Source organism: Gymnoscopelus braueri (assembly GCF_963280865.1).
Source record: "Gymnoscopelus braueri genome assembly, chromosome: 14".
Classification (NCBI taxonomy): domain Eukaryota; kingdom Metazoa; phylum Chordata; class Actinopteri; order Myctophiformes; family Myctophidae; genus Gymnoscopelus; species Gymnoscopelus braueri.
Window position 1 is genome coordinate 11540117 of NC_137619.1, and position 21953 is coordinate 11562069.

The 21953-nt window shown below is 40.0% G+C and overlaps 1 protein-coding gene across 1 annotated transcript in view; it reads left to right on the plus strand.

Annotated features, from left to right (window-relative positions):
• Positions 1 to 21953, plus strand: part of LOC308099849 (uncharacterized protein) — a 266481-nt gene that overhangs the window by 178989 nt on the left and 65539 nt on the right. The window contains exons 23-30 of the mRNA XM_080448669.1: positions 1267 to 1305; positions 1661 to 1699; positions 2634 to 2669; positions 6772 to 6816; positions 8877 to 8930; positions 11119 to 11172; positions 14501 to 14581; positions 20618 to 20662. Coding sequence (XP_080304795.1) covers positions 1267 to 1305; positions 1661 to 1699; positions 2634 to 2669; positions 6772 to 6816; positions 8877 to 8930; positions 11119 to 11172; positions 14501 to 14581; positions 20618 to 20662 — 393 coding nt within the window. The remainder of the gene's footprint in view (positions 1 to 1266; positions 1306 to 1660; positions 1700 to 2633; positions 2670 to 6771; positions 6817 to 8876; positions 8931 to 11118; positions 11173 to 14500; positions 14582 to 20617; positions 20663 to 21953) is intronic.

The window sequence follows — 21953 nt, forward strand, 5'->3', positions numbered from 1 at the left end:
TGCGTTTTTGTAAATTATGGTCCCATTTATTTCGAAATTAATGATAAAGTAGGGTATGTTTCTAGGGTTTCTACTGGTTCTACAGAGTGAAGACCCGCCCTCGCTGCGGTTTCAGCCAATAGCATACTTTTCCGTCTGCATTTCGGACCGGATATCAACCGGATATAGAAAGGAGGAGGATTTGAAATCGCTGCAAAATAGGTCTTCATTTACGGTCTGTAGAAACCGATGGCGTGACGCTGTCCATATTCTTTTTACGGTCTATGGATGGAACGCAGACACAAATGTAATTTAACAGTCCAGATTGCTTTGCTCAGCTCAAATGTTGATACATTGGCTCAGCCTGAGCACATGGGAGCCCAGCTGATTTATCGTGAGGGCCGGGACAGTGATGGGTTGCCGAGCAGACCTCAGTCGCTTGGTGTCAGCCCCTCTTTGCCATGTTGCTTTTAAACTGTTGTTTTTAAAGTCCCACGCCACTGACCTTACCACCCAATATCTAATCTGTTCTGAAAACACTCTTATCTCCAAAAAGTGATTTATGTTTGTCTCTGACGCTGGCCGTAACCAATCGAAATAAGACACAGGTGAGAAGTGGTGGAGTCATTCTAGTTGTGTGTGTGTGTGTGTGTGTGTGTGTGTGTGTGTGTGTGTGTGTGTGTGTGTGTGTGTGTGTGTGTGTGTGTGTGTGTGTGTGTGTGTGTGTGTGTGTGTGTGTGTGTGTGTGTGTTACTATACTTGTGAGGGCCAAATGTCCTCACAAGTATAGTACAATTTGAATATTAAGCATAGTGAGGTTTAGAGGCCAGAAAAGGTTCAGGTAGGGTTAGGATTAGGCATTTAGTGGTCAGCTTTAGAGTTTGGTGTTGGATCTAGGCCTAAATTATACTTCAGTTTAGTGCACCGGTCTCAACGCATTGCACTGCGACGTGTTGTTGTGAGCTTGTTGTACACCTGTTATTCTTCTGCTTTTTTAATTTATTTTGTTGATGTCCTCACAACTGTGTGTGTGTGTGTGTGTGTGTGTGTGTGTGTGTGTGTGTGTGTGTGTGTGTGTGTGTGTGTGTGTGTGTGTGTGTGTGTGTGTGTACCGGTATGTGAGTTTGGATGGGCTGTGCGGTGCTTCTATTTTACCTTGTTTGTATGAGCTGATTTTTTTTTGTATTACTGGTGAAATGTTACTGTATATATATATATATATATATACACACACACACACACACACACATATAAATAAGATCACCTTTTCCCTTTCTTGACTCTTAGGTGATGACAGCGCATGGATTAAGACAGATCTCTTCACCGGTAAGCATGTGAACAAAATTACCAAATTGAAACATTTTCATATCGTTGCTTTCATGTGCTTATTGAATATGATGTCGTAATAGGCGAACACTTGCCAAAAGAAGGAAAGCATTTGGCAAAAAAATAGCTGATCTACGAGCTCACAAGGTGTCACATTGCGACGCATTGTGAGCTTGTAGATATGTTATTTTCAGGGCTTTGGGCTTTGGTTTAGAGGGGGGGGGGGCGCTAAGTACAGACCCCTGAATGAAGCATATAGGGTGTAAATGGTTGTTAAGTATAATAGATGATTAAAGTAGCCTACAGTATGTACGCAGTTCGATAAGATTGCTACTGTGTGTTTTCTCTCCTGTAGGATGATGAATATAAGGAGAAAGGCCAGAAGGGAGACCAGGTAACAGTTCTACCAGACATATCATACATTCACTATTGATTTTTATTCTCCAACACAACATTTTACACGGGGGGAAAGTACTGTTTTCATCGTTTTAATACGGCATCGACCATTGCAATGGTGACGTTTAATTAGGGCAATGAGAACGTATGGACAGCGTCTGCTATTGAAATGTGGAGTTTGCTTTTAGTCTCCGTATATCCTCACTGTCGGGCGGAAACCTTGTACCAAAAATACATTTTAGTAGACTAAATCAACTGTAGATCTGTCGACTAAATTCTAATGATGTTTAGTCGACTAAAACTAGACTAAATCTAAAGATGTCAGTTGACTAAAATATGACTAAAACTACCGTAATTTCCGGACTATAAAACGCACCTGAATATAAGCCGCACCAGCCAAATTTAGGGAAAAAAACAAATGTGTGCATATACAAGCCGCACTGGACTATAGGCCGCAGGTGTGAAATCCATAGATTTATAAGGTCCCCTAGTGGCCGTTAGCTGTAAAAATCCATAGATTAGCCGCACCGTTGTATAGGCCGCAGGGTTCAAAGCATGGGAAAAAAGTAGCGGCTTATAGTCCGGAAATTACGGTAAATGGAATTCTATTCAAAAGACTATGATCAAAACAACACCAAAATGTGCTCTCAAAATGAACACAGCAGGCGTCAACACTATTTGACCACAAATGTCGTTTTCAGACCCTTCCTCGACTTATTTCAGCAACGAGAGGGCTTTGTGTGTCTGTGTGTGTGTGTGTGTGTGTGTGTGTGTGTGTGTGTGTGTGTGTGTGTGTGTGTGTGTGTGTGTGTGTGTGTGTGTGTGTGTGTGTGTGTGTGTGTGTGTGTGTGTGTGTGTGTGTGTGTGTGTGTGTGTGTGTGTGTACAGTACATTGATGGATGGCATTGTTGTGTCTGTTGTACCTTCTGCAGGGTGAGAAAGGAGCTCAAGGACCTGTAGGATTCAAGGTAACCTCTTAGCTTTGGAGGAGCGTGGCAGAGTGTGTTTGACAGATAGATGATGGATGCCGCTACAGTCTGATGCTTTGGGCGCCCCACACACACTGAATGAATCAGGTTTCTGGGCCAGCTATTAACGCTGTTCGTGCACATATAGACAGTGGTGGAAAAAGCACTCCATTATTTTTTTTTACTTGAGTATAAGTATCAATACCGCAATGTAGTAATACATCCGGAATTCAAAGTGTACTTGAGTAAAAGTGCAAAACTATTGGTATCAAAATGTACTTAAAAGTGCCAGAAGTATAGAAAGTACTCATTGTGCAGAATGTCCCATTTCACAAGTTTTCAAATGTATAAAATGAAACAAAATCTTTTGAAAATAGCAAATCTACAAGCTCACAATGTAATAATAATCAAAATCTACAAAGTAACCAAAGTTTTCAAACAATTGTAGAGGAGCAAAAAGTATAATATTTGCCTCTAGTGGAATAGAAGTAAAGTAAATATACAGAAAATTGGAAATTGAAAATATTATGCAATACTAAAGTAAAAATACCCAAACATGTTATGCCAAAAACAGTTAAATCATTAATCACAATCATGTGTATGACAGTAAATCGTCAATAAAAATGACATGATCGTGACAGCCCGTCGAAGTGTCCTTGAGTAAGATACCGATCCCCAACTGCTCCCTGAGTGCTGTTCAATAGCTGCCTTTCAAATAGCCTATATAAAATAGGGCGAATGTGGTTAATGTATGTTTTATAATATAATGATGTATATCTGCAAAGTAACTAGTAACTCAAGTTTTCAAATAATTGTAGTGGAGTGCAAGCTCAATATTTGCCTCTGAGATGTAGTGGAGTAGAAGTAAAAGTACTGAAAATTGGATATACTCCAGTAAAGCAAAAATACCTCAAAACTGTACTTAAGTACAGTACTTGAGTAAATGTACTTAGTTACTTTACACCACTGGTGCTAGTGCTCTATAGCTTCAGTCTGATATCAGTTTTTATCACTCCCTTCAAAAGAGCCAAATAAATGCAAGCTACTGTACGTAATAATACCGTTTATTACACAGCTTTGTTGAATGCTCCATTCTGATTGGTCCGTCACAGCATTATTCTGTGGTGTGTTATTTCTGAATAACAGACTCTGTTTACATTGCTATAGAAGCTGAAACTTGCAAGCAATTTTTTAATCGACGTTATGCGCCAAAACATCGATATATTGTTGCTCGTAAGTAGCTGTGTAATAAGCAGAGGTGGTTATTATTGCACAATAAACCCCTACAGCAGTGGTTCTCAAACTCTTTTGTCCTAAGGACCCCCACGTTGATATGTATGTGGCCGCGGAACCCTGCACCTGAAAACAGGTTGTGCCAGGGCAGGGACCCCCTGACGCAAAGATTTGTGGTAAAAAAATGTTTGCCTTTAACTCATTGGCCGCCATTATCGCATTAACGCGATCTAATAAATAGCGCGCTTGGCCGCCAGGATCGCATTAATGCGATCTAACGTCTTTATTGATCTTTATGCTCTGATCACGCTATTCTGTTATGAACCAGGCTAAGTTTCAGGTTCCACTTACTTCAACCACCACTGCATCCGGTTCCATGACTTGGGTTCCGTTTTCGGTTTTACATTTCCCCCCCCAGTCATTTTCGACCATAATAGGGAAACAAACGGTTTTTCACACGCTATGAAAAGCGATCGGAGACCTCCCCTCCTATAATCTATGGTCTGGGTGACGAACAGTCATCCCCGTTGTGTATCACAAAGTAATTTTCGCCGATCACAGAATGTGAGACATTTCACTTCCGGTTCATGTGTTTCACTGTGTGAGTGGGTCTGGGAGGGGGCGAGTGTGATCGAGAGGCGATCAAGCTTGGTATGTGCTGCTCTCTAGTGGTGGAACGATCAAAACGATTCAAGTGTCAAGCTTGACTTTCTATATGTGAATTAAATAACAAAATAACGAAACAAAAAAACACGAAAATCGCTGGCAAGGGCTGCTATGAACGAGGTTTTAACTCTGGCAGTCAATGAGTTAAAAGAAAAAAGATTTAAAGATTTTGCTCACATTTTCGAGATTTTTTCAAAAATAGCAGATCTATAAGCTTGTAGATCTGCTATTTTTGAATAGCCAAAGTATAAATTATGGAAAAAAATTGTTACAATTATTGGGACGATTTATTGACACATTTTGCTGGGGACCTCCTGGTATCCCCCCAAGGACCCCTTGGGGTCCCCGTACCCCACTTTGAGAACCAATGCCCTACAGGACCAATAAATGGACCAATAAATGACCGCCTCACTGTGCTATGCCCTACATATTACATGTCTTTTGTTGTGTGTGTAAGTGTAGTGCTGTATGGAGTTCACATTGTCTCGATGTCATTATAGATAATCAGAGCCTAAAGCGTGAAGATAACTCTGGCTAATGGACTATTCTGTGTTCCATACATACCACATCTCTCTGTATAGAGGATCATATACAGTAGTAATAAAGAAGATTACATTTATTAATCCCCGTGGGGGAGTTCTTTTTTTCTTTCAACTTTACACACGCACGCACGCACTCACACACACACACACACACACACTTTATGAGCTTGTAGCCTATATCTGCCAATTTCTCAGTGTCTTAAAAGATATTGTTTATTATTTATTAAATACTTTAGATTTTTTTTTAATTGTTTTTAATTGATGAAAAGTAGTTTTTAATAGTTGAGATTGTCTTTTATTTATTTAAACTTTTCTTTTAAATCTTTTGAAATAATATATATATTTTTTAAATGTAGGAATAAAAAATGGGGACATTTTCTCACGACCCAGAAAAAATGTGCCACACAGGAAACAGTGGTTTAAATAACATGTGTAGAGGTGTATACGGTGGAGTTTATGGGCCACATAAAGGCGTCCGGGAGCAGTTAGGGGGTTCGCTGCCTTGCTCACGGGCACTTCTGCATTACCCAGTCAGGAGGTGAACTGGCACCTCTCCAGCTACCAGTCCTCACACTCACATGCTGTTGTCTGTGTTGGACCTGAACCGGTCGCCCTCCAGCAGTGGTGTAAAGTAACTAAGTGCATTTACATATTTTGCATATTTATTTTTTGGGCGGTGAAACCGCCCCTATAAGTGAGATTTGGAAAAATGTACATTTTCCTGCGCTGTGATCTGGGCCCAGGAAATTAGTAGAATTATCCAGCGCTGTGATTGGCCAATCACAGCCTATTCAGGACTGTGATTGGCCAGTGTCACATGACACATGTGCATAGCCCTATATAAGCAACCATAACTTGAAAAAAACCAAAATTTGGTTTTTTTCAAGTTATGGTTTTGTCCATCATAAAGAGTGTTTCAATAAATGTATTTATCCTTTGTACATGATTGATCGACTCCATTCAGTATTGTGATTAGCTAGCAAGACACCGCCCACTTCACACAGGGTGTGATTTTTTACTTTACTGTAGTATTTCAAATTTTCAGTACTTTTACTTCTTTTCCACTACATCTCAGATGCAAATATTATAGTTTTACTCCATTACAATTATTTGACAGCTTTAGTTACCAGTTACTTTGTAGATTTTGATAATTATTACAAAACTTGCAGTAACCACTTCAGCCCTATATACATTTCGGCCGTTTGAAAATCTGTAGATCTGCTATTTTAAAAAGATTTTTACATTTTCTACATTTGAAAACTTGTGAAATGGGACATTCTGCATAATGAGTGCTTAATTTCTACTTTTGGTACTTTAAGTACATTTTGATACCAATACTTTTGTAAATGTTTAATTCCTGACTTTTACTTGTAACAGAGTATTTCTACATCGCAGTATTGATTCTTTTACTGAAGTAAAACAATGTGAGTACTTTTTTTTCCACCACTGCCCTCATGTCTCCAAGTCCCTACAGACTGAGCATCTGCCTCCCCTGAGAACAGAGGGAATAGCAGTATATATAGATGTGACAGTGGAACATGTTGTACCTGTATTCTGTAAATGTGGATCTAACAAACCTTCAATTAAAACGCCATGCTCTCTTTTCCTTTTGGTCCCTCTGTCTCTCTCTCTCTCTTCATCCTTCTTGTGGGGGTTTAAAGGGAAGTTTTGGTCTTCCAGGCCTGAAAGGAGACCCAGGACCAGAGGTGAGTGTAAACGTTACTGTCAGTTGGGTTGCGGGCCGGCGCATGGTTAGAGCATATGTTAATCCATTAAGACCAGGATACGTTTTAACAACGATTCGATATATATCACGATACTTGGTTGTCGATACGATACATGAACGATACAGGTTCATTTAGAACGATACGATACGTTTCGATTCAGTGATTTAGTCGATACGATACATGAACGATACTGGACAGGTTAATTTAGAACGATACGATTCGATTCAAGGATTTAAAATCGATATAGTAACTTATTTATTTACCCAAAAATTCTGTGTGAAAAATAAATACCTGGATACTGGATATAAACCCCTCTTTCTCTTTTTTATTCTTAAAAGTGCTTAGTATCGATAAAATTGATTATTTGCATTGCAAAACGATTCGATACAAAGTCAAACGATACGATATTTTGCTGTTTGCATATCGATATAGTGGATTGTTGAAAATTTAAATCGATTTTTCGATGCAGTTACTATATCGTTACACCGCTACCAGGAACGCATCATTTTACATTTTAAGATTTATTTGGCTATTCAAAAATAGCAGATTTACAAGCTCATAGCGCAGCACCATGAGCTTGTAGATCTGCTATTTTTAGAAAATGTGTGCAAATCTTTGAATATATATATATGTTTTAAAGTGAACATTTTAACTCCGATCTGTGCTTCTGGGGGGTCCCTGGATTAACATATTTTGAGACGGGGGTCTGCGGTCAAATACATGTCATTTTGGGGGTTTCACATGGAAAAGTTGGAGCACCACTGATATAGCAACATGCTGTTAGGATTCAGAAAATATTTTTAGATTATGTATTTGGCCCCGCGGACCCCCATCTCAAAATGTTTTGTTCCAGGGACCCCCCAGAAGCAAAGATTTGAGTTACAAATGTTCGCTTTAAAAACATACATTCAGTTTTCAAAGATTTCCGCACATTTTCAAGATTCTTCAAAGATAGCAGATCTACAAGCTCATAGCGCGGCACTCGGTGCCACGCTATGAGCTTGTAGATCTGCTATTTTTGACCTTTTTTTGCACTGAGAAGAATGCTCTGTATCTACGGTGAAAGTTGCTGAAAACAGTTAAATCACACTTTCCATGGCAGTATGCAGGAAAGCACCTCTGCATGAGGACTTTAATCATTGAGAGACAATGATGCTTTTAAACAATCTATCCTGAGTAAGACCTTACTCATTCACTGCCACTGACGTAAAAAACGTAATTTCTCCCGTTTACCAATCCTGCCACTGACGTAAAAAACGTTTTTTTTTGTTTTTGTTTCAAATTTGACCCAAAGACCAAGGAGATATGATTGTTTAAAGATCTAGACTCCCATCCACTTCCTTGTTAACTTAAAACTTTAAAATTCTGTATCTCGGCTCCTGAGTACTTTTTTTTTTCGATGAAAAATCTCTGGCAGTGGGCAAACGCGGCCAGCAATAATTGTGGCAGTGAATGAGTTAACCTGGAGACGAGTCCTTATCTGAAATACTGTGTGTACATACATGTACACCTAGAACCGCTAACTCGGCATGATGACATATTTGGCATGAATGAATTATCGCTGATTAATAAGCCTGTAGCAGCAGCAGGGTCAGAAACTTAGCCAATTAAGACTACTAATTAAAAAGTCAATTGGAAGTCAGTCAGCGTACCTGGCTGGGCTAACACTGAAAGCTTCTGCACCGCGACTACTAAACAACTAGCCTGCTGCAACCCTCCTGATTTCGTGTATAAAGGGGCGTGTGTATAGAGCCGGCGAGAGACGGCGCCTGATCCCATTGGTTCACCGATCTGTCCGTCAACCCCCGCCCCGTTAACACAACATTACGAGCGACGCCCACTGCACTCTGGTTGGTTGGGAAATGAAACACTTCCTCATACCCAGTACAGGCTATAGTTGGGCCAGGCTTTTATTTTTTAGCAAAACTAAGCAATAAAAGCCTGGAGATCGAGGCTACTAAACAACAAGAATAAATAAAACCAAAGTATTGGATCTCTTCTTTTTTTTCTCTCTCTCTCTCTCTCTCTCACTTTCACAGGGGAGGGAAGGACCACCTGGCACCATTGGGCTCCCAGGACTCCCTGGAGAACCGGTAAGAATAGACACAACTTTAGCTTTCAGCTGCGTGTCAAACCTTGCTTCCACTCATTGCTTTATCTGCCACCTTGCTGGTTCCTGTATTCCCCAACGGCGCCTGCCAAATAGAAAGAGGGAGATGAATTAATACGTTGCGACGCCAACAATCGATTGATTTCTCTGTGATTTATTCTATTGCCTTTCGATTAATCAAATAATCAAGTTGTTTTAACCCATTAAGACCTGAGGCCGCTTCTAAACATTTTCTAAATCCTAACAGTTTTTCGGGAAAAAAATTTAAAAAAAAAATTTCACGATTTATCAAAAATAGCAGATCTACAAGCTCGTAGCGCGGCACTCGGTGCCGCGCTATGAGCTTGTATATCTGCTATTTTTGAATAGCCTAAAGAAATCTAAAAGTGACACAGATGCGTTCCAGGTACAGTATTAATGGGTTAATATCAACGCATTGATTAGCGTTATTTGATATTCTGAGCTACAAGCTCACATCAGCACAATTTGTTAATTGTGAACTTGTTGATTTGTATTTTCACAATTTGTACATTTTTGGGGAAATGTTCACCTATTATGGCATGCCTGAAATAGGGATCGATTATTAACTCTCTCAGTGCCACGCCCCGAGATATCCCGAGTTTTTCCCGAGTACCCTCAGTGCCAGCACGAGAAATCCCGAGTTTTTACTTTTGACTGTAGTCGCGCTATTCTGTGTATTTTTCATGATCACTTTCGCTTCCTGACTCCTTCAGACTCACCCGGAGCCGGATGTAAAAAAAAAAAAATTCATTTCCGGGTCACGTTGTTTTTCTCCGGTGATTTTCGGCCAGAATAGGGAAAGTCACGGTTTTTCACACGGTATAAAAAGCTAACGGAGAGGTCCACGTCTACTCTCTTTGGTCTGGGTGACGATCAGTCATCGTAGTCGTGTATCGCATCGTAATTTAGCCCGATCAACGTTGTCGAAAATGTCAACATCCGGTTACGACCGGATATGACGTGAGCCTGTTTGGGAGGGGGTGAGTGAGCCAGCGAGGTCATCAATGTGTCGATTCGTTGCTCTCTACTGGTAGAACTGGATTATGGGTTTAAAAACCCAATCAGATCATTTATTTGAATGAAAAATTACAAAATTTAAAGAAAACCGCAAATTGCTGGCACTGGGGGAGTACTTTATGAAAATACTCTTGGCACTGAAAGAGTTAATCTTTTATTTTATTAAATCGTCGATAATTTTGTATTTTTGATTAAATCGATTAGTTAAATTAACTGTCACAGCCCTAGCATACATACTACTGTATTATATCAGGGTGAGGGAAAACTTCCAAAAATACCCCCAAAATTCTCGACAGACGATCGGTAATCAAATTTAGGAATTAATTAGTGGAAAGAGGCAAATCTGATCCCTTTATGTGAGGGAACAGAGGCAGAGGCCCCAATCTGTTCTCGGCACCTGCTGCAGTAATGAGCATCTGTCTTTATCCCATTGAAACCGGGAAAGCATATATGTGTAATTTTTTGATTTTAGCAGTTGGCTATTCAAAAATTAGCAGATATACAAGCTCACAGCACGTGAGTCAGCAGGTGAACCCGCATTCAATCCGGGAACGCATCTGTGTCATTTTAGATTTCTTTGGCTATTCAAAAATAGCAGATATACAAGCTCATAGCGCGGCACCGAGTGCCGCGCTATGAGCTTGTAGATCTGCTATTTATTTATTTTATCGTGAAAATGAGTGCAAATCTTTGAATGCATATATTTTTTAAAGCGAACATTTGTAACTCAAATCTTTGCTTCTGGGGGGGTCCCACATTTTGAGATTGGGGTCCGCGGCCAAATACATATCTAAAAAAGAAAATCTAAATCCTAACAGTGTGTTGTACAGCTTAGTACATCTGCTATTTTTGAAACATTTTTTGAAAAGCCTTGAAAGAACTAGTGGGTTTTTGAAGGCGTTTTGTGGAATCGGCCATTTGTAGGTCTTAATGGGTTATTCAAAAAGCAAGGGAGGGAAAAAGAGGAGCGTTTCATAAATCCTGGCGTAGGGAAACGATGTTGGAACAGGACGGACCGCTGAAGCGGCCAGGAGTAGGAGGAGGAGGAGGAGGAGGAGATAAATGTGTGGTGAGAGGAGAGGATGAAGGTGCATGGTGATATAGATGTCTCTGTTCTCCTCCTCTGTTTACAGGGCTCACCGTCTGAACCAGGGGTGTCTGGGGGAGACGGGCCGAAAGGAGAGAAGGTTGGTACCATAGACTATATAGTCTTCAAAATGGAGTTCTCACCTCAGAGGTCGGTGGGAGAAAAAAGGAAAAACATGGTTGCTGTCGGGTGGAAACCTTGCATGTCCTAAACGAAAAAAAAGGACCTGTGTTCCACCAGATCCAATGTAGCTATCATGTACTCATATGAGCTCTTGTTAATACTTGACACTGGTTAAATATTTATAAAACCCACTGACAGACTTAATCACTTTCACTTCCAAAAATGCAGTGGTGGAAAAAGTTTTTTCACTCAAGTAAAAGTATCAATACTGCAATGTAAAAATACACTAATACTGTTACAAGTAAAAGTGTGGAATTCAACATTTACTTGAGTAAAAGCACAAAAGTATTGGTATCAAAATATACTAAAGTACCAAAAGTAGAAAGTATTCATTATGCAGAATGTCCCATTTCAAGTTTTCCAATGTATACAAATCTTTTGAAAATAGCAGATCTACAAGCTCACAAGCTTGTAGATCGGCTATTTTCAAATGGCCAAAATGTAGGCTATATAGGGCTGAAGTGGGTATTGAATGTTTTGTAATAATAATCAAAATCTACAAAGTAACTAGTACCGTATTTTCCGCACTATAAGGCGCACCGTCAGTGCGCCAATAGTGCGGATGCGCCTTATAATCCAATGCGCCTTATATATGTATCAATATTGGTTCCCTTGGTTTCCGCACTATAAGCCGCACCGTCAGTGCGCCTTATAGTGTGGATGCGCCTTATAATGCGGTGCGCCCTATATATGAAAATAATACATTTATTGAAGGTGCGCCTTATACTCAGATGCGCCTTATAGAGCGGAAAATACGGTAAGTAAAGTTTTCAAATAATTGTAGTGGAGTAAAACTTAGTTTTTACTTAGTTACTTTACACCACTGCAAAAATGTTCACTAACAGCAAAAAATAGGCAGCAGATCTCAAAACTCACTATGCGTCGCAACGCAACGCGTTGTGAGCTTGTAGATCGGCTACTTTAGCTTCTTTTGCACCACACTTTCGCCCCACATCGAAATAGGGCATTCATTTACCAGAAAAGAAAACAAAAAAAAACGTTAGAAATATGGAGATGCAAGGTTTCCGCCCGACAGCAACGACATGAAGCTCTGCTTGTTTCATGACAGGTCGAACAAGACAGGTTTTGTGAAGATATTCAGGATTACTAACCCAGCTGTGCTGTTTTCAATCACGCCGCAACTTTACGTTGTCATGGTTGACGTCTCTCTCTCTCGACTCACTCTGTTATTTATACACAAATTAGTTTGTGCTGCAGGACTTCCCGAAAGAATCTGTGCCAGTGGAAGCAGCGTTAACGCATTCAATCCTGGAAACGCATCTGTAGTCATTTTAGATTTGAGCTATAACCATTTTATACTTTGGGGCTATTGAACAATAGCAGATCTCGTAGCGCGCCTTGTAGATCTGCTATTTAAAAAAAACGTGAACATTTCGTGCAAATCTTTTAATACATATGTATTTTTTTTACATTTTTAACTCAAATATTTGCTCATGGGGGTCCCTGGAACAACATATTTTACAAATGTTGGCTTTAAAAAATATATATTCATATTGCAAAAAATGTCACGATTTTTCAAAAAACTGCAGATCTACAAGCTCATAGTTCCATGGACCCCCAGAAGCAAAGATTTGAGTTACAAATGTTTGCTATAAAAATATATATATTTCAAAGATATATTTCAAAATAGCAGATCTACAAGCTCATGGCGATGAGCTTGTATATCTGCTATTTTTGAATAGCCCCAAAGACATCTTAAAATGAAACGGATGCGTTCCCCCGGATCGAATGGGTTAAGCAAGTTGCTTGTTTGATAGGGTTCTGGCACCTGTCATAATATAGGGATTATTATTCAAGCTGCCCCACCCACCAGAGTTCCCCGCCCGTTCCGCTCCCCCGGGTAGAGAAATACACTTAAAAGTACACCGTCATCCCTCATCGCGTTTCCCTCCATTATACTTTGTCATCTCTGTTATCGTTACTCACGTTCTGATCAAAGAGACAGTTACCGCTTCCACGGGCAGAGTTCATTGTCAAAATGAGAAATAAATAAAATACGATCAAACGAAAATGAAATAAAAAAGAAAAATGACGAGCAGGTACATTACGAGGAAGTCGGAGTTCTGTCGTCTGTTGGTGAGAAAGTTAATTTTGTGGAAGTAATTTTGAGTTTATTAAAATGTTCCGATTTCGTCAGTGCCAAAAAGATTGTAACTCACGCTAGAAGACAAAGAGGTAATGCTGATACGGAGAAAGTAAAAGGCTGACAAGCTGGGCGTGTAATGGAAATCAGGACTTGTGGCTGACTTGACTGTTTTAAAGGAGTAGTTCACCCAAACAATTTACCCAAAATTAAGAGCTCTGGGTGCCCCCAGAGCTCTTAAATGTTCAAATTTCGTCAGTGCCAAAAAGATTGTAACTTACTCTAGAAGACAAAGAGGTAATGCTGAGACGGAGGAAGTAAGGCTGACAAGCTGGATATGTAATGGAAATCAGGACTTGTGGCTGACTTGACTGGTTTAAAGGAGTAGTTCATCCAAAAAATGACTTATTTTCTATCAGTTACACACCCCATGAAGCCTTGAATTCATGGAGATTTCAATTGTTTGTCTTAAGCCAATAATTGCGTGTAGGCCTAATTGATAGATTTCTTTGGGTGAACTACTGCTTTAAGACTGAACTTCACTTGAGACCTGAAACTCGATCAGCTTTGATCTGTTAAAACTGTGGAAATAGTTTTTTCAAAGAATAATAGAAAATGTAATGTAAAAACGATCACACTTTTTGCCTTTCTGTAGTGTTTGTTTGACTTAATCTTGGTACTTGGCTGGCCACTGCCAAACTGGCTTGATATTCAATTAGGACAGTCTTTCTCAACCAGTGGTCCTTGAGGGGGTTCCAGGTGGTCCCCAGCTAAATGATGGAAAGATGGTAACCAAAATGGACCCTTATAGATCTTTAACTCTTGAGAGTGTAAAATGAACCCATTTGGTTTCATTTTACACAACACGTCACATGTTTTGTAAGCTTGTAGATCTGCTATTTCTGCTATTTTTGGAAAATATCTGATTATGCTAAAATAATTGCGATTAGGAGATTATGTAATACTTGTGACAGGCATACACGGCATTCCCGCAGGTTTGCTGGGGAAATGACACCTCTAATCTGGCATTCTGTCAGAGAGAGAGACTAGCTATGAGCTATATAGCCTCTAGGCCACATCTGTCTGTCTGTCTGTCAGTCTGTCTGACTGTCTGACTGTCTGTCTGTCTGTCTGTCTACAGGGCGATTCTGGGGGTGTGACGGGACCCCCGGGCCTACCTGGACTTAAGGGCGAGCCTGGAGAGTCTGGACCTGGAATTCTGGTGGGTACTAGATAGAGAGGTTACAGAGGCATCTTCATCTGACCTTGTTAGCTTCTGCCACGAAGCTCCGGGCTATGCAGCTATTACTGTATCCAAGAAAGTACTGCTCAAGACATAGGCTACTGTTTGGATAGGAACACACATACTGTACGCCAGGCGGTGACAATTTTTTTTTCAAAGGAGGACATTGTTTAGCCCATTAAGACCTGAGGTTCCGATTCTACAAAATATTTAGATTTTTTTTTTGTATATAAAATGAAGAAAGAAATATATATATATTCAAAGATTTGTACACATTTCCCCAAAAATAGCAGATCTACAAGCTCGTAGCGCGGCACTCGGTGCCGCGCTATGAGCTTGTAGATCTGCTATTTTTGAATAGCCAAAGAAATCTAAAGTGACACAGATACGTTCCAGGTCTTAATGGGTTAAAATATTAAAATATGATAGGGCTGACTACATCTGCTGTCCCACTGTACATTTGGACCGTAACAACGGTCACATTATACAAATGCATCGCATTACAACAATTTTATTTAACTACAGTGCATTATCCATTGTGTTTTTTGTTGGCAGTGTAACCAGATGTAAGCCACTCATCTGTGCTGTGAACAAAACCAAAACAATTGAGCCTTTTACAGCCTTTTTTCACATGCTATTAGGGCTGTGAATCTTCTGAAATCTCATGATTCGATTCGATTTCGATTCTGGGGGTCACGATTCAGATTTTTTTCAAAACAAACGATTCTCGATTCAAAAACGTTTTTTTTTTCCAGATTCAAAACGATCCTCGATTTTTTCCCCCCGATTATTTTTTCTTCAAAAAATGTTTGAATGACATCATAGCCAAATAAATGTCACCGGGTGTGAAAAGGACTCTACAATTAAACAATATATATATAAAAACAATAATTAAATAAAAAATAAAAAAAATAGTCTTTCTCACAAGGAACAAGCTGTTAGGAATCCTTACAAATTCTACTGGGAATTAACCTATCTGCCCGGGTTAATTTCAAAGCACTCGGAGACTTCAGTGTATGAATTTCACATGACTATTACTGGCGGGCCATAAATAATCTGTCCTCGTGCTACGATTCACCCCTGGGACCGACTTTGGACACACACACGCACACGCGCGCGAGCGCACACACACCCACCCACCCGCACACATACATCACACACTAAATTCAGCGTGGACACACGGCGCATAGATCATGTGTAAACAGCTGGGACGGCAGCAGACACGCTGAACGCGGGACCACCTCCCACCAGCTGCCATGGCTGCCAGGACATTATGGAGATGCAATACCATTAACCCTTTAAGACCTGAGAAGATTCTAGAAATGTCTTCTAAATCCTAAAAAAAATTTGAAAAAAAAACCCAATTTTTTTTTTCCTCGATTTTTCAAAAATAGCAGATCTACAAGTTCGTAGCGCGGCACTCGGTGCCGCGCTATGAGCTTGTATATCTGCTATTTTTGAATAGCCTAAAGAAATCTAAAAGTGACACAGATGCGTTCCAGGTATTAATGGGTTAACTCATCCACCATTGGATAACCTCAGCCTGGGTAATCACCTATCCGTTCCCATTCTGGGTCTCATAGCTGTTGAGGCACTCTCTCTCTTTTATGGAGCAGGCTTTGCATTATCGTCGCTGTCAGGCGGAAACCTTGTATCTCCGTATTTCATTTTTTTTTCCCGTGAATGAATGCCCTATACTCACAAACACCATTGTGAGCTTGTAGATCTGCTACTTTCACTTCTTAAGAAACATTTTGAAGGTGACAATGGTCTGTGGGTTTTATAAATATTGAACCAATCAAACGTATTAAATGAAAACAAGATATTAAAAAAATATATATACCAGGTTGCTTATTTCTCTCACGAAACATGGCAACGTTTTTAGATCCCATAATGGTTGCTTATTTCTCTCACTAAACATGGCAACGTTCTTAGATCCCATATTCTGAGAGGACACTGAGCAACAGCGCCACTTACCATAGAGTTACATACAGTGGCCGAACACAGTCACGACTAGCGAGTGTAGATTTAGACCAGGTTTTTCAACCTGGTAAAAAATATGAAAAAATACGTATTTTCTGCAGATCTTTTAGTTTTTTTTCGCATTCCTAAGCCAATAACTCGTTGACCGGGTGGCTCCTACCTACATGTAGCTTGTGACCATCTAGGTAATTTTTTTCCCATTTCCTGAAAAGTACCGTTTTTTGGACATACAAGGTTTCCTCCCGACAGCGGACGATATGGAAGCGTTCATTTATTACGGACAAACACCACAGCTTGTGCAACCCAAGGCCTCGGTCTTGGTTTGACAACCCCCGCACTCCCACCATTCAATCACAAATAAGTACTCTACCCTGGCATCGGACAATCATGTTTGTTTGTATTCGGAAGCGCTAAACTGCACATTAAGCGTGACAGCGGACCTACTCATCATCACGTTGGAGATAATGTGCTCAGTTGCGCGGAGTAACAAGGGAAAGGTCGCATTCAGCCTGAATGTTTAAACCTTTTTAATGTGCTTCTGCTCGGTGGAAATGAGAGTTAGATGGGGACAGAAGGGCAGCGTGCGCGCACGTGTGTTTGTGCGTGTGTGTGTGTGTGTGTGTGTGTGTGTGTGTGTGTGTGTGTGTGTGTGTGTGTAGATTACGAGGAAGTTTCGAGTTCTGTCGTCTGTTGGTGAGAAAGTTAATTTTGTGGAAGTAATTTTGAGTTTATTAAAATGTTCCAATTTCGTCAGTGCCAAAAAGATTGTAACTCACGCTAGAAGACAAAGAGGTAATGCTGATACGGAGAAAGTAAAAGGCTGACAAGCTGGGCGTGTAATGGAAATCAGGACTTGTGGCTGACTTGACTGTTTTAAAGGAGTAGTTCACCCAAACAATTTACCCAAAATTAAGAGCTCTGGGTGCCCCCAGAGCTCTTAAATGTTCAAATTTCGTCAGTGCCAAAAAGATTGTAACTTACTCTAGAAGACAAAGAGGTAATGCTGAGACGGAGGAAGTAAGGCTGACAAGCTGGATATGTAATGGAAATCAGGACTTGTGGCTGACTTGACTGGTTTAAAGGAGTAGTTCATCCAAAAAATTACTTATTTTCTATCAGTTACACACCCCATGAAGCCTTGAATTCATGGAGATTTCAATTGTTTGTCTTAAGCCAATAATTGCGTGTAGGCCTAATTGATAGATTTGTTTGGGTGAACTACTGCTTTAAGACTGAACTTCACTTGAGACCTGAAACTCGATCAGCTTTGATCTGTTAAAACTGTGGAAATAGTTTTTTCAAAGAATAATAGAAAATGTAATGTAAAAATGTAATGTAAAAACGATCACACTTTTTGCCTTTCTGTAGTGTTTGTTTGACTTAATCTTGGTACTTGGCTGGCCACTGCCAAACTGGCTTGATATTCAATTAGGACAGTCGTTCTCAACCAGTGGTCCTTGAGGGGGTTCCAGGTGGTCCCCAGCTAAATGATGGAAAGATGGTAACCAAAATGGACCCTTATAGATCTTTAACTCTTGAGAGTGTAAAATGAACCCATTTGGTTTCATTTTACACAACACGTCACGTGTTTTGTAAGCTTGTAGATCTGCTATTTCTGCTATTTTTGGAAAATATCTGATTTATGCTAAAATAATTGCGATTAGGAGATTATGTAATACTTGTGACAGGCATACACGGCATTCCCGCAGGTTTGCTGGGGAAATGACACCTCTAATCTGGCATTCTGTCAGAGAGAGACAGCGTGTGTGTGTGTGTGTGTGTGTGTGTGTGTGTGTGTGTGTGTGTGTGTGTGTGTGTGTGTTTGTGCGTGTGTGCGTGTGCGTGGGTGTGTATTTCAGATAGGCCAGTAAGCACTCTGGGTAGTGGGTATATAGTTAGATGGAGTAGTTAGAATCAAGAAAATTCCTCAGATAATGGATTGTTATTTTTCATATTTTTATTTAACAAGACATATCTTCTCTTATGGGGGCTGTCCCTTCCCTGGCATAATCGCTTTTTAGATGGCGGTCCGCGGCCAAATATAATATAATTTTTGGGGTCCTTAAAGGGATACTTCACTTTCGGGCCGGGGAAACATTTAAAAAAAATATTAAAAATAAATGAAAAAAGTTATGGAAAATTCATGGCCCCCTCACGCATTAGAGTGTCCTACTAATGCGTGAGGGGGCCATGAATTTTCCATAACTTTTTTCATTTATTTTTAATATATTTTTTAAATGTTTCCCCGGCCCTAAAGTGAAGTATCCCTTTAACACATTCACTGCCAGTGGCTTTCTAATGCTGGCAGGTAGCTTCTGCCAGCACTTTTAAGCATTCTGGCTAATTTTTATTTCTTTTTTATCTCCAGTATGATCGATCTCCTGATGGTTGCTAATCACGGAGGAAATCACTGTGCTTCCGTGAAAAAACATCCCGTTCTCTTGTTATACCCAGTTAAAAATAGCATGTTTCGCCAAAAATACATAGTAAAAAGTTACACAGGAGCCGAGATACAGGATTTAAAGTAATAAGTTAACCAGGAAGTGAATGGAGCAGTAAATATTCGGATCACGTTATCTTGGGTTCTGGACGTTTTTTTTATAATCACGGACATATCCGTGATTGGCAGATAACGGTTTGATTTGAATTCACAGATATAACCGTGAATGGCAGGTTATATGGTAATGTGTTAACATGAGAAAGTTTGAAGAACCACTGCAGTATATACTGAGTCATATGAACACCGAGGAGTTTACTGTGCAGCTACAGAGAGCCCGGTGCAAATGGCTTCCTTGTCCTCAGGCATCTTTAATGAGTCCACCATCTGTTTTTTTATGTCCATTATTTACCAGCAGTCTCTCTCTCTTCCAAAAATACCTTCAAAGGATTCAGGTTTCATGTCATCAGAGAACCAATTTACACAGTTTTTCAAAGGAGCGATCCAGACACAGGCTATTGTCTGAATTTATTTCAAAGACACGAAAGCGTGGACAGGTGATCATATCTTCAAAATTATGCCTTGATTTTTTTCTAACCTGTGTTGTATTTTCTGTCAGGGAGAATGAGTACATCCTTAATATTTATTTATTTACCAAACTTGGAAAAACTGCTGCCGTAGGTCGAATCTTAACTTCCGAACGGCTAATTTACATTGTGCAATGTAGGACTTGTAACACTAATACATGCTGACCACAGAAATCAATGTCCCTCTCTTGAAAGTGAACGGTAAATAATGCTTACAAGTATCCCCTCAATCCCAATCAGGGGGCTTTTTTTGTGTGGCATAGCATTATTGTTCTGTCTTTCTACATGGAAAGTATTGAAGATGTCGTGCTTAAAGTATTGAACACGGCGCCCATACAGCATTTGCAATGCGGTATTCAGACCGCACAGTGGACTGTAGTTCATACACATTCAATATATTCCAATTTAACCCATTAAGACCGGGAACGCATCTGTGCCACTTTAAGATTTCTTCGGCTATTCAAAAATAGCAGATATACAAGCTCGGTGCCGCACTACGACCTTGTAGATTTGCTATTTTTGAAAAATCTTGCAAATCTGTGCAAATCTTTGAATATATATATTTTTAAAGTGGACATTTGTAACTAAAATCTTTGCTACTGGGGGGTCCCTGGAACAAAATATTTTGAGATGGGGGTCCGCGACCAAATACATATAATTTTGGGTGGTCCTTGACATGAAAAAGTTTGAGAACCACTGATTATAGCAACATGTTTTTTTTTTTAACTGTTAGGATTTAGAAGACATGTAGAATCCCCAGACGCAAAGATTTGAGTTACAAATGTTCGCTTTAAAAAATATACATTCAAAGATTTGCGCACATTTTCGTGATTTTTGAGCTTGTATATCTGCTGTTTTTGAATGGAAATCAAAAAATGACACAGATGCGTTCCCGGTCTTAATGGGTTAAATTCCTGCACCGGTGGAAAAGTCTCAAAGTGAATAGCTGATGTATGGGGCGTACGTGCCTGCATTGTGGTGATGATTTCTTCCCGCTGTTTTTCGCAGGCCGATGGGGGGCTGTCCGTCCCCAGAGGATCGCGTGGGCCTAAGGTAGGATCCCCTACAGTGATGGAAATGAGCCAATGCAAACCAACCAAAAAAAAAAGTCTGCTACTAACTGTACATTATAAGTTTTACGGGCAGAATGGTAATGCGGTGGAACTGCATGAATCCTCTGCAAAACTTTCTTCGCGTCTAGGGCTTGGTTTATACTTTGTCGAGCACCGGTGTCGCCAGGGGGTGCCGAAAATAGCCGATCTACAAGCTCTCACAACGCGTGGTGTTGTGTGAGCTTGTACGTCGGCGATATTCGAAGCACGACACTGCCGCACTGCCATGGAAATTAGGGTTAAAAGTGCCGTGATAATAACTAATAGACACATGTGGTTAATGAGGTTTCAAATATGTTAATTGACGTAATGGCGCCACCCTGACTAATGCCGTGTCACATTTGAATAAATACATCGTTCAGAATTGACGGGCAAAAGTTCAAATCGTGCGTTAGCAACATGTCGTTAGCGAGCTACAGCATAATAACGTTGTAAAAGTAAGTTGAAGTCGAGTTGAAATTGAGTTCAGGCATAGTTTCGTTTGCTGGCTGTTACAACTACTTCAGACCAGTAGGAGTCCAGCAGAGAAAGAAAATGATGATATGGTGACAGCGTGGAGCAATGTCAACGAAACAGCTGAGTTGTGCATGAAAGGTTTCTGCCATTGTCATTGCTTTTGGAGCAATCAAAATCGCAAACTAAGTCACTTGGCTGAGGTACAATCTGGAAACTTATTTTGTATACTGTGTATACATTTGTCATTTTAAGATTTCTTAAAAGAGTGCCGCGCTATGAGCTTGTAGATCTGCTATTTTTGAAAAATCTTGAAAGTTTGTGCAAATCTTTGAATATTATATATTTTTTAAGCGAAGATTTGTAAAATATGTTGTTCCAGGGACCCCCAGAAGCAAAGGTTTGAGTTACAAATGTTCGCTTTAAAAAAATATATATTCAAAGATATGCACAAATTTTCACAATTTTCCAAAACATTTCAGATCTACAAGCTCATACTTACATACATACCTCTCTCTCTCTCTCTCGCTCTCGCTCTCTCACACGCCCCTAACTATAACCTCTAAATGTCTAATCCTAACCTGTTAAAACAACAACAAAAAATTGTAAAAACAACAATTTATCTTGAGTGGACAAGGAGAATTGTCCTCACAATGTCTATTTCTGAAATTCTTCTATACTTTTGGCGACATTTTGTCCCTCAAAAATATAGCATACAAGTAGTCAGGTACACACACACACACACACACACACACACACACACACACACACACACACAC